Raw genomic sequence first — 13002 nt, 5'->3', positions numbered from 1 at the left:
AGAAATGGATGCTGTCCTACTCCGACACACTGCCACCTGGTTCCATGAGCACCCCTCTGTTCTCCCTGCCACCAATTAACCGACTACTCCAAGGCCGTAGACTACACAATGTTCATGATAACCAGATTCTCACTCCTGCTTCTCAGAATGGATTACAAGGGACCAATTCAGTGTCTGTCTGTCTCGCTCGGCCTCCCCCACTGTCATTCCTCCATCCCCAGCACTCAGGGTTAGTGAGAAGGTGTGGGAATAACTTTCTTGTAGCTGCTCCGCAGTCTTTGCAGCTGCTCAGACTCCTGCTGCGGCTGTGCATGCCCCAAACGCTGCTCTCTGCATGTGTTCCTGAGCTCTCACCTACTAAGGCCACTGCTTCTCTTATGCTGCCAGAAACCACAAAGCCTGGGGATACTTTCAAGATGGGACCTTAATGCTCTTTCCTTTTTCCCCCCCAAACCTTGTCTGGTATCCATTTGCAAACAGCGCTCCTGTTATCTCCAGGTAAGAAGTGTCTTCCCTCTCTTTTCCACTTCTTGCCAATATCATTATTGGGTTTAAGACCAATCTTCACTGATTTACTCAATAGGAACTTCAGGCTTGAGTTAACCTCCCAAATTCTCCTGGGAACTGGCAGATCCATTTCCCCAAATGAAGCAATCAGGGAAGTAGACAATTACGTGAGCATCACTGCTGTCAGGGAATGCAGGTGAATACATAGCTGACCCTCTCTGGGACTAGGAAGAGAAATGACGCTTGCCAAGAACATGGTGGGTTGTAGACATTCCTTGATTTCTCAAGTCATCTGCATCTCATATTGTCAGGGAAGAGAGGGTGAAAGTTAGGATCAGAAGTTCCTAAGGGAATTGTGATAAGATTCAAAAGAAAATACTAACCCCGGGGGATCCGAGGGTAAACAATGCAGAGCTTCTGTGAGAACATACATGCCAATTAAAAAAAAAAAAAAAAAAAACCTGAAATTTTACTGATCTGAGAGATCTAAAGTTACTTATGTCCTAAACAACAAGAAGGTGGGTGGGAACAATGCTCTAAATAACAATAGATATTTTTAGATTTTATCTTTGAGGGATTCTCATGTAGAATCTATACTTTATGTGGGCTGGACACTTACTTGAGAGATTGTTTGCATGCGTGGAAACCCATCACAAACAGCATCCAACTTCAGGATCAGAAAAGTAAACCTTCCTTTCTCCACATCTGGCAGTACTATAATTCTTGATCCAGAGTTGTGCAACAAGATGGTCTCACTGTGTTTTAAAGGAGCATCTTATGTTTCTTCTGCTCTTTGAACATAGAAAAAAATTAAGGTCGTTTAAGAAGCAAGACACCTAGTGAGTTCACTGGTGTTTGAAGGTACCTGTAGGCCACACTTTGGGCTTAGTAAGAGTCAATGTACAGGTTAAGGTCACGTACCTCCTTGGAGACTTGAGCAAAGATGCAGGTGATTGGCCTGTATTCCTCTTGTTAAAAAAAATATTAACCAGAGCTTCTTTGGATTTTTTCTTTTTTTGGATTGTTTGTTTGTTTCCTTTTTGTGAGGACTGCCACCAGTTCTATGTTCTTTACTCTTCTCCCAGTGTATTGACCCCAGTTCTAGGTCCTTGTATACTTCCACATGAAAAGATACTTAAGTCTCTTCATTCTAGCTTTTGCCTTCATCCTACACACACATACACAACAAATATTGTAAGTTAATTGAAGCTCATTATATTTTATCATAGTTTTCAAATACCAATAGAAGCTAAAGTGGTAGGAGACTTTTCCTAAATCTTTTAATATGAAAACCTTTAATTTAGGAGACTTTCATTGGCTTGAAATCCACAAGAAATTGTAAATCCTTATTTTGGTTTTCTTGAAGGGTAGGGCTAACGTGATTAACAACACCTGGTGGTGAAACACAGAATTCAGTACATCCTTACCCACTCCACCAAGTCCAGGGGCCGTGTAGTAGAACTCTGCCCATATCATCTCTTCTTTGAAAGAATGCGTGCGGAGCATCTGTAATTGGCCCTCGTCAGGTCTGGGAAGCTCTTTGTTCTTCCAATATTTGTCCAATCTTCCATCTTATTGATATTTTATCTCCCCCCCCCCCCACTGCCTCTTGTTCCATTCCTAGAACTGAGAATTTCTTTAGTCAGCCTTCATATACAGATCACCTGTCTTTTGTTCTCTTTACTTGGAATTCTGAGGAGTCACATAAACAGATGGGATCAGAATACTTTTTTAAGTTTATGACTTAATGAATCAAGAATTAATCAAGACATTAACTCGACTTGGATTTAAAGTAATGAACAAAAGTAGGAAAAGGTAGGAATTACTGCCAAGATGAGACAATAAGTCAGAGTTTATAGGAAAGCATGAGAATAAATAAATTAACAGCTGTATACAGACTGCCTCTGTAGGGGGATTGTGAGACTTAAAGATAGAGGATTGGTTATTTGTCAAAAAGATTTTTTGCAGAAAGCTAGGTGGAAAAACAGACTGCCACCACAGGGGTGGACAGGTCAGCAAGTAGATCAATAATCTGCCAGATGGATACAGGGCTAGATGGATAGCTAGACAAGGGGTTAGACAGGTATACTTATGTGTCACTGGAGAGCTCATTATAGTGGCATAGAGCTCTTGTGGCCCTTGTAGAGTATGACATGGGACCACGGGGAGGGAGGAGTGGGATAACACTCACTGCTGAGACAAGCATCGTGACATGGTGCCAAGACCTGCAAGAAGAGGGGAAGATGGCCTGTTTTCTTGGGGAATTTTTTCTTTGTCTCCCTCCCCCCCCAAAAAAAAGAATGCCTTATGGTTCAGTTTCTAGGACTGCTGTCCTCACAGGTAGCCTAACCCTTCTAGAATCCCAGATTTGCTTTTTGAATGAACTTATCAGAGACTCAGATCCAATGAAGTAAGCAAAGTTAGGCTGCCAGAGGGCATCTACTGACTTGGAAATACACAGAGAGACATAGATTTCTTGAGGAAATAATTGTTTCCCAAAGTGACAACCAACACTAGAGCGAGGCAGGACCACGGACAGCTCCAAGGCATTGGGGGTGCTTTCTCTTTCTTGACAGAAGCACTGAGCATGGCAGCAAGCTCAGGAATCGGAGCCCACAAGCTTTCATACCATCTTCATTCAGGTGAACAAAAGCCTTATATGAAATGTTTCTCTGCTTGCTAACTTATACCCTTAGCTTATAGTATTTCCAGTGAATTCCTCTCATTGTAACCTCAAGAGTTTGAGCCTTCCTCTCCCCTCACTTTACCAATCCCCCAGTTACAGAAAAAAGAAGACTTTCTTGGCCTCTGACCCATTTTGTCCTTGGGATTATCCAAGGACTAGCAGATTCTCATGGGAGGTTTACTGTGTGCCATAAAAGCAATTAAGGAACCGAATAAAAGAATTAATTGCATGTGAGAATGTGGACTTGGATGAGAAGATGTTTAAATGAGCTCTGAAAGAAACAGGCTGCCAAGAGCGATTTTCTAATCAAAGGGGAATAAAAAGATTCAATCTCTATTTCGCTCTAATCCAGAAAACATGTCTTCATGGTGAAGTGGTCTTAAAATGGACTCAACAGCTGAAGCAGAAAAAAAGTGTCTTAACTGTTCAGCAGGAGAAGGAACCCTTGGTAAATGAATCAAGATGCCAAGGGACACAGAGAATGCTTCAAAATAATGTAAAGGAAGAACTTTATTTTATTTTGTTCTTGAACAAGTTTTTGTATTCTAAGGGAAATATGCCTGAACTGTACAGAAGTCCTGAGGACCATTCATTGGAACACCATGAAGTTTCTTGGGAAATTGTCCAAGGTTTTTACTGTGAGGCTAACATTCATTTGTATGAAGTGTGGATGTTCTTTGGGACATTTCCTTTCCTCCTTCAGAGAAAGGACAGTGCCAGCAATGGTGGAAACACATGTTAGTGGTAGTCGGTACACAGTCCCTTTGGATATGTGTTTCTCCCAGGACTCTTATACGAAGTAGTGGACAACCAAGTCCAAGAACTCAAAACAGTGAAAAGTCAAGAAATTTGTCCTTTCTTTCCAGCTTCTCAAAATAGCTCAGTAACTTGAGACCTTCACTAAGTGCCACTTCTTGAGAACTGTTTGGGTCAGATTGCTCACCCGGGTACAAAACAGAAAGAAAAAGGCTTGTCTCTGCGCTACAAAAACTGCAGTTGTGGTCTTATGGCCATAGAGTACTTAGCACTTCATAGAAAGAGGCATTTAAAAAAGGCACAAAGTCCCCATTCCTGAGAGTGATTTGCTTCGTACCCATCGCCCATGTCTAATACCCTGTCAACCTGTGAGGAATGGAAAAGGTCCTAAAGCTAGTCTTGTGTTCTTTTGTTGCAGAGGTAACAGACAGGAAGCTGACTGTGGAGGAGGAAGAAGCCAAGAGGATAGCAGAGATGGGAAAGCCAGTATTGGGTGAACATCCCAAGCTAGAGGTCATCATTGAAGAGTCCTATGAATTCAAGGTCAGGCCATCAGAGAAGTCTAATCAAATAACAGGTTAATTAGGGTGGGCTACAGAAGGCATAGGGTTTTGTTCCAAGATCACTACTGACTATGGAAAGTAGAAACTGAACAACTCACTTACCTACCTTGACTCAGTTTCCCCATTGATGACATGTAAAAACACTGCTTCCATTTGTATACAAGAAATATTGTGAGAGAACATAATGGATTATGGAATACATGGACTAGTATCATCACAACTGTTTAACAGTATCTTTAAAATGGGGATTAAAATTCATCACTGCAGGGCAAGCTTTACTGATATTACATCTTTCTTTAGTATTACACTGATCTAATTACTCAGTGTCAGAGGATACACCAAAGAAAAGGGAAATAGCTGGGTGTGGTGGCACACACCTTTAATTCCAGCACTCAGGAGGCAGAGGTATGAGAATCACCATGAGTTCGAGGCCACTCTGAGACTGCATAGGGAATTCCAGGTCAGCCTTGGCTAGAGTGAAACTCTACCTTGAAAAAAAGAGAGAAAGGAAAGAAAGAGAGGAAAGAAAGAAGGAAGGAATGGAGGAAGGAAGGAAGGAAGGAAAGAGAGAAAGAAGGAAGAAAGAAAGGAAGGGGAAATGGAAGGGCTGTTCTGAGGATTTTGTTCAGGACCACCTGATGCACAATTTCCAGAACCCCTGGAATACAAAGCATCTTGGAAGCACCAGACTCCTCACGGGAATTCTAACCTCATAATTCCAAGTTTTTCTCTCCCTGACAGAGCACAGTGGACAAGCTGATCAAGAAGACAAACTTGGCCTTGGTAGTGGGGACCCATTCCTGGAGGGACCAGTTCATGGAGGCAATCACTGTCAGTGCAGGTAGGAGGGCTCTGCAGATGGCAAACGTCCCCTGAGAAGGAACATCACTGCCCTGCCAGAGGCTCCTCAGGTCCTAGGAGGGCTCTGCATTCACTCTTTCCAGCTCTGGCCCTAGATGCTCACCTAGTTCACTTAGTCACATTGGAAGGGAACCATAGGGAGACTAAGAGAGCATGGTCATGTCTGAGTCCAAATCCTGATTCTGCTTTGTGAACTAGAGCAAGCACCCTCTCTGCCTTCAATGTCTTCATCCCTGAAGAGAATGGTCGCTGCCTTTCTCACAAAGGCAGAGTCAGGTATAAAATATCTATACAATATACATAGTAAATTCTGACTTCTGACATTCCTTATCTTCTAATTAGTTTAGTCTCCTTTTCTTTAAAACTGGAGGAAGTTCTGCTATAGAGATGTGGGGTCCAAGAGTTTTCAAAGTGGTTTGCACTGACTCCCTGGGAAATCTCCACTTCAGATGATTCTTTTGGAATTTACTGGTAGGTCCCTCCATAGTGACACCAGATCATCCAAGAGTCTCATATGCCAGCAGATGCGTTGCAATGTGGATGAACGGGGTCTCCCAAACCACCCCTGTATTGCCTCACAGCACCACTGAGGCCTCCTTGTACTGACGAGCACTGCTGGCCTTGTCTTTTTCTATGAGATTTTGTTGTCATAGCAACCCACAGGTCACATCCCCAAGGCCCCAGAGGCAGGAAGAGAGGTTTGCTGTGCACTGCCCTGTTTGCACATCTATCCTGATCGTATCCTTTTGATGACCTGACTGGGCTCCTCAGGAGACAGCAAGAGGAATGTAGGCAACAGGGTCCACCCTTCCTTTATAAAGGGGGTAAATGAGAGGCAGAAACAACAGGTAATAAATGCCAGGCTAAGATTTTCTTCGTGCAAAGCTAGAATTAGGACTCAGGCTCCTGACTTCTGCTCTTTCAAAATCCAAAGCATTAGAGGTTTCCCTTGACAGAGCTCCAGTGTGCCCCATCACATCCTCTCCTGAGCTGAGGAAGGGACACCTGTGCCCACGTTCTCTGGAAAGGACAGTTGTCGCCCATCCACACTGTCCCAGGAGCTAGCTGAAGGATGGTGCAGCCTCTATGATGTACCTGCATGATCAGAAGTGACAGCTGTCCCTCTGGGGATGGATAATGACAGAATCGTGATGGTTATTGCAGTAGTCAGGGTAGAAAATTTGAGAGGAGCCCTGTTGGCATCCAGTGACGAGTGAGCACACAGCCTATTTTTTTTCTCTACCTAGGCAATCGAATGCAGCCCGCCTTGCCCCCTCTCTTTCTCCTCTACTGTCTTGCCCTTCGCTGGCTCTCACATCTGACTTCTTCCTCTCTCTTCTCTTCTTTCTTTCCTTGCTTAGTGTCCGTCCATCATGTTTACTTGGCGCCCTGCATTGAAACTGACCAATGACCAATTTGCTTCCCATTTCCCAGCTGCTTTCTGGTCCCTATCCTGTGCTTTATGTGCTACCCCGGGAGAACCCAGGATGCCTGTCGTGCGGGTTTCTTGTGAATGAGGCTCTGACCTCACTGGCCTTTCCTGTGTCGGTTTACATTGTCTCCAGCAGGGGATGACGATGAGGATGAATCAGGGGAGGAGCGGCTGCCATCCTGCTTTGATTATGTCATGCACTTCCTGACGGTCTTCTGGAAGGTGCTGTTTGCCTGTGTGCCCCCGACAGAGTACTGCCGTGGTTGGGCCTGCTTTGTCGTGTCCATCCTCATCATCGGCATGCTCACGGCCATCATCGGGGACCTGGCCTCCCACTTCGGCTGCACCATTGGCCTGAAGGATTCAGTCACGGCGGTTGTTTTCGTGGCATTTGGCACCTCCGTGCCAGGTAAGAGTGAGAGGCACTTGGGTTTACAAAGTGGACATCATATGGCCCAAAAGACCCTTACCCTCAGCCTCCTCTTCCTTTTGAAGAGATAGGCGCTGCTTACGTTAAACAACTTCTATGTTCAAACCCGGCAGTGCTCACCAATGAGGTGAGGAAAAGGAAGTCCTCCAGGATTAAGCAACCTGCCCAAGTAAATGGCCTCACTTCCTGTCCTTTATGTTCTACGGGCTAGGACACAAATAACGCCATTCAAAGCCTGCAGATGCTTCCATTTTCCTCTTAGGACTAAAGCTTAGCCTGCTTGAAGATGTCACAGTAGAAATGCCTGCAGACATGCCAGGACTCTTCTGCTCATATGGCTACCTGTGATTGCAAAAACGTCTCCTCAAGGAAAAACATGGGAGACTAAGTGAGATTTGTCCTTTCATGTGATGAATTCAATGCTCTTTATGTGCTTCTAAACACCCCGAGACAGACAAGAGTAAGAATCCACTAATTCATTTGTGAGGCAAATCTTTACTTAGCTCCCATGATGTCTGATGCAGTGTTGTGCTAGTAACTGGGACTGCTATGAGAGATAAGACAGACACGTTTCCATCTCCACTCTTGATTTATAATCTGGTGAAGGAAAGTACACTTGGATAATTAGAATCATCTTAACAGTTTCTATGAGGAAAAGGTGTAAGTCAGGGAGACTTGACGAAGCCGGGATGGAGGAAGGGTACATGGAAGCCGGGCCTGAATTGCAAGCAGTGGTTAGCAAGTACAGAGAGGCTGCCCGAGGCTAGGCTCCTTGCTTAGTTCAACTAGGGTTGCTAGGGCATCCGAACCCTGTGCTTCTGCTAGCTGAATCTCATCAAGCAGGAGGATGCTGGTTGACCAAGGGCAACCCTTGCCACATCAAGACACATATCTTCTGGAAAATAATTGCATCTATTAGTCACTTTAGCAGGGCTGTGACAAAAAAAAAAAATACCTGAAAGAACAACTTCAGGGAGGAAAGATTTATTTTGCTCGGTTTCAGAGGCACCCATCCATCACAGCTAGGAAGGCATGATACTGCAGAGCGATTGACATCAGGGAGCAGAGAAAGGGATTGCAGGAAGGCACTGGAGCAAGCTCTAGCCCCCAAGGCACGGCCCCCAGTGACCTACTTCCTTTAGCTCAGCCCTTCCTACCTTTCACCACTTCCTAATAATGCTATCATATTATGGATCCATCAATAGATCAGTGCATGCATGGGACCAGAGCCTTCCTGATCTAATTATCTCTGGAAACACCATCACAGACACACCCAGATGTGGGCTTTACCAACCCCCTGGGTGATTTTCAACCCAATAAAGTTAACAATCAAAATCAATGCTCTAAGAAAATCTCTTTGCAAAAACTTCACCATCGACTAGAGGCATGATTTGCACATTAGTGATGCGAGAGGTTTGGCTATCAAGGAAATCGGTCCGATGATAAGAATTTGGGTGATACAGGGAAAGTTTATGGGTGGAGTGCCCTGTGATCACTATTCTCTGGTCCTTGAGAGACATAAACCATTAAAGGGAAAGGACCAGATATGGGGAAGAGGATAGATATGGGAAAAATATTAGAGCATCAGAGGCCAAAAAAAAAAAGCAAGGTCGGGCTGGAGAGATGGCTTAGCGGTTAAGCGCTTGCCTGTGAAGCCTAAGGACCCCGGTTCGAGGCTCGGTTCTCCAGGTCCCACGTTAGCCAGATGCACAAGGGGGCACACGCGTCTGGAGTTCGTTTGCAGAGGCTGGAAGCCCTGGCGCGCCCATTCTCTCTCTCTCCCTCTATCTGTCTTTCTCTCTGTGTCTGTCGCTCTCAAATAAATAAATAAATAAATAATATTTAAAAAAAAAAAAAAAGCAAGGTCATAGTCAAGAAAAACCAAGAGGTTTTTCTCTGGAAGATCTGAGAGAGTTGGCAATAATGGGACAAATCAGGGCACACTGGGTAGGAAAATAACTTGGGACACTTCAAAGTCCCAATAACTGGTCCAGAAAGCAACTGAAAGCACTGGGGATGTCATACATATGCCACAGTCTATGCCTCTGATTTCATAGCATTGACAGGGATTCTTGGGGTGCAGGTATAGAAAGGGCCCTTCCATGAGGGTTTTAGGGCAAGACAGTGGTTAAACTTCTTATGTGACCTTGTGTAGATTCCTCGGCCCTTACTTTCCTTACCTATAAAATAAAAGGGGGTTGGGCTTCGTGTTCCTGGCAGTCTTCCCTATAGTACAATCTGTGCCAAGCATAAAGCGTCCTTGCAGGCCCTGTGATTACACAGGTTAGCTGCAAACACGGAGCCCCTTCTTCCCTGAGTCCACAGCTCACTCTGGACGTACCAGCCATGGTTCTCCAGCAGCTACTCTGTCTTCCCTCCCCTCACACCAAAGCCCAGCCCTGAGTCACCTGTGAGGATTCATGCGAAAATGGCCATTAAGACAGTGACAACCACACGTCTTTTCTACTCGAAGCTGCTTCCCAAGATGTCAAAGCTCCCCGGGGAGATAGGAATCGGCAAACTCCTCTTCCTGAAGAAGTACAGGGAGGGAGTCTTAGGAATGTTTCAGGTTCATGTGACTTGCCCAAGGCCACATAGCTCGTGAGTGGGTGAGCTAGAAAGTGACCCCTTCGCTCATGCTGCCCAGCTGTGGAGAGTTCACAGACGGGCCCTGCACCTCTCAGCCTCCCGCAGCTGCTCACATCTGTCTCTGTCTTTTTCCAGATACGTTCGCCAGCAAAGCCGCTGCTCTGCAGGACGTGTACGCAGATGCCTCCATCGGCAACGTCACGGGCAGCAATGCCGTCAATGTCTTCCTCGGTATCGGCCTGGCCTGGTCCGTGGCCGCCATCTACTGGGCCATGCAGGGACAGGAGTTCCATGTGTCCGCGGGCACTCTAGCCTTCTCTGTCACCCTGTTCACCATCTTTGCATTTGTCTGCATCAGTGTGCTCCTGTACCGACGGAGGCCCCACCTGGGTGGAGAGCTCGGTGGTCCCCGTGGCTGCAAGCTCGCCACGACGTGGCTCTTCGTGAGCCTGTGGCTCCTCTACATAGTCTTTGCCACGCTGGAGGCCTATTGCTACATCAAGGGGTTCTGAGCCTCAGAATGAGGCCTCCCTGGGGCAGGCCAAGGACTTCTCTTAAGAGAAGGGCACTTCCTCACCAGTGACCTTTCCAGGTTGAGCAACCTTGGAGGGGCAGCATCGGGACTCGAGTTCCAGGGGCTTCACCTGACCTAAGCCCTGACACTGCTCTGCTCTCAAGGGCAAAGTCTTAAGCCAATGGAATGGAGGAGACACCCATTTTTTCAAAGTATTTAATTCAATCCAAACCAACAACGGCAACAAGTCCACCTCTGCCCCACGCATCTTCCCTCCCATGCAGGGCCCTGACCCACAGCAAAGGTCAGAGCCTCCTCCTTCTAGCCCACCTTCTGACTATTCCTTTGCCTCTAGCTCCTTTGGGGGCAGAGTTCTGTCTCTGGTGTGATGCATCATGATTCTTTCATTCAGCTGGCAAGGCGTGAGAATGAATCATGCCCAAGTGGCTGGTTTTGGGGTGCTCTTTTATTGTAATCATTGTTGTGATTGCTTTTGTTTTCACGTCGGGTTTTGCTTATTGTCTTGTCTTTTCCTTCTGAAGTTAGAGGTGGCCAAGGTACCCAGGAGCAACTCTAGGTCTAGAGCTGACAGCCCAAGGCATGAACTTCCAGAAACACGCCATCTCCGTCTCACAGGACCACCACTGTCTCTTGACTCTGGCAAGGTCCTGTCTCCCATCTCCTTTGTTCTCTGAGGGTCTCGGAGGACCAGTGGCATCTGGGGGGAACTAAGCTCACATACCAACTCGAGGAGCGCGAGTTTGATCTGCTTGCCTTGAACTCAACACCAAAAAGCGACTGTCCTCTTCCCAGTTAAGGCACCCCCAGTTCAGTGTCTCCATGTGTCAGTGTGTGTGTACGTGTGCCCCTGAAGAAAGACCCACTGAGTGAGGGGTACGAAACAAAACTAGGAGTGCTCCATGACCACAAAGAGTGTGTGGGGAAACAAAGGGAAGTCATGCCTTCTGGAATATGTTTGCTTTTGTATCTGAGGCAGGGAAAGAGAAATTGTCCGGCCAGATAGATCTTTATGAGAGAAGGTTGTATTTAAAATGCCAGTGTTGGGAGAAAATGTCAGCGCCACCCCCTCTGCACTTGCTAATGCGCCATACCGAGAGGACTAGGTATATTTACTGATGTGATGCAAGAATGTAGACGCTTGTAAGAGAATGCGGGGCTCCTTCACCTCCACTGGCTCTTGGGCCTCTTCTGAAAGCATGTTCACAAGATAGGAACTGGAATTCCTCATGTTTCCAAAGTTCCTGCTTGTTTTTAAACTTCATAAAGCTGTTTTCCCCCAGCCTGTGGGGTATTTCTTGCCCCTCTCAGAGGAACCCTAGACATCATAATCCCATGGAACCTGGGATCTTAGAAAAGGAGGAATAACCTACCCTACAGACCTTTTCCCCACTGAACTTTGAAAGGACTTAGCTTTAAATCACACACACACACACACACACACACACACACACACACACCACAACAAAACTGCCCACAGGTCTTTAGGCTTTCTGCAATGACATAAATACATTTTCTAAGGAAGAAAAAGAAGTTAAAACAACACCTGTTTAATTTTAAACACATTTTTTAAGAAAAAAAAACTAAAAAAATGAAACAGTGCTTGTGCTATAAGCTACGTTGCCAGTTGCCAGTGGAAATGTTGGGTTGGTTTAAAAAAAAAAAAAATAAAAGCTCTACTTACAACCATCTGCATACAGGCTGCTTCTACCTGTTTCTTTGGTCAGTGGTCCAGGGGCCACCTTGGGTTTCTTATGAAGCAGATGTCATTGACATGAGTATGTCATTTCCCATCACTCTTCGGTGCCAATGTACCAGACATAGTATTTTTTAAGCAAAAAATATTCCAGGGAAATGTCATCTGTCAAAATTTGGACTTAAAGGCTGGAGAGATGGTATAACAATTAAGGAGCTTGCCTGTGAAGCATAAGGACCCAGGTTCTACTCTCCTGATCCCACTGGGGAATCGAACCTGGGTCTTTTGCTTCACAGACAAGTGCCTTAACTACTAAGTCACCTCCATAGTCCTTAATTCAGGCTTTCTAAGTTTTAAGAAACAGAAGCGCAATTTAGAAAAGTTAGCAGTGCGAAGGCCTAGGTGAGGGATCTTGTGCCAAGATGGTCTTGCCCACCTCACTCGTAATCTCTCCCTTCCTTGCTTCTCTCCAGCTGTGGAGCCCAGCCCCCCCCCCTCCGTGTCCCTGGGCTTCCTTTGCTTTGCTTGTCTGACACGAAGCCCATCACAGTCGCCAGCCCTGTTGCTGTTTCATGACCTCACAGCTCCTTTCCCCACAACTCACTGAAACTCCCCCTTTTTGGTGTCAGAGAGCAAATTCTCAATTAGGAGAATACAGCCAATCTCATCCCCAGAGGGCATTTCTAGAGGCTGTGTGGGTTGTGGGGAACTGTGCATGGGCTCCCATGCACTGTGTCCAGTCCAGGGTCGAATGGCTCAGGTAAGAATGGGATGGGGGGATCACATGGTGTCATCACCCTTCCCAAAGCTAAGTAGTAGGAAGGAGCTCACGAAGCTTGTGAGCACCAAGCAAGAAAAATAGTCCTGTGCCAGGAGTGCTCTAAGAGTGGCATAAGCAGGGCTGGAGAGGTGGCTCAGTGGTTAGGAACACTTCCGGTGTAAGCAAGACC

At 46.0% G+C, this 13002-nt stretch overlaps 1 protein-coding gene across 4 annotated transcripts in view; it reads left to right on the top strand.

The window, feature by feature from the left end:
• Nucleotides 1–12053, top strand: part of Slc8a3 (solute carrier family 8 member A3) — a 159255-nt gene extending 147202 nt beyond the window's left edge. For 2 of the 4 annotated variants that reach the window (XM_045154178.1, XM_045154179.1), the window contains exons 4-8: nucleotides 481–498; nucleotides 4368–4492; nucleotides 5254–5353; nucleotides 6939–7214; nucleotides 9960–12053. In XM_045154178.1, the coding sequence (XP_045010113.1) occupies nucleotides 481–498; nucleotides 4368–4492; nucleotides 5254–5353; nucleotides 6939–7214; nucleotides 9960–10336 (896 nt within the window). In that variant the 3' untranslated portion in view covers nucleotides 10337–12053. The remainder of the gene's footprint in view (nucleotides 1–480; nucleotides 499–4367; nucleotides 4493–5253; nucleotides 5354–6938; nucleotides 7215–9959) is intronic. The other 2 variants (XM_045154180.1, XM_045154181.1) reach the window with 2 other exon arrangements.
• Nucleotides 12054–13002: the final 949 nt, after the last annotated feature.

This window comes from Jaculus jaculus, chromosome 7 (genome assembly GCF_020740685.1).
Source record: "Jaculus jaculus isolate mJacJac1 chromosome 7, mJacJac1.mat.Y.cur, whole genome shotgun sequence".
Classification (NCBI taxonomy): Eukaryota; Metazoa; Chordata; class Mammalia; order Rodentia; family Dipodidae; genus Jaculus; species Jaculus jaculus.
The sequence above is the reverse complement of the archived record's forward strand: the minus strand, read 5'-3'. Positions and strand labels throughout refer to the sequence as shown.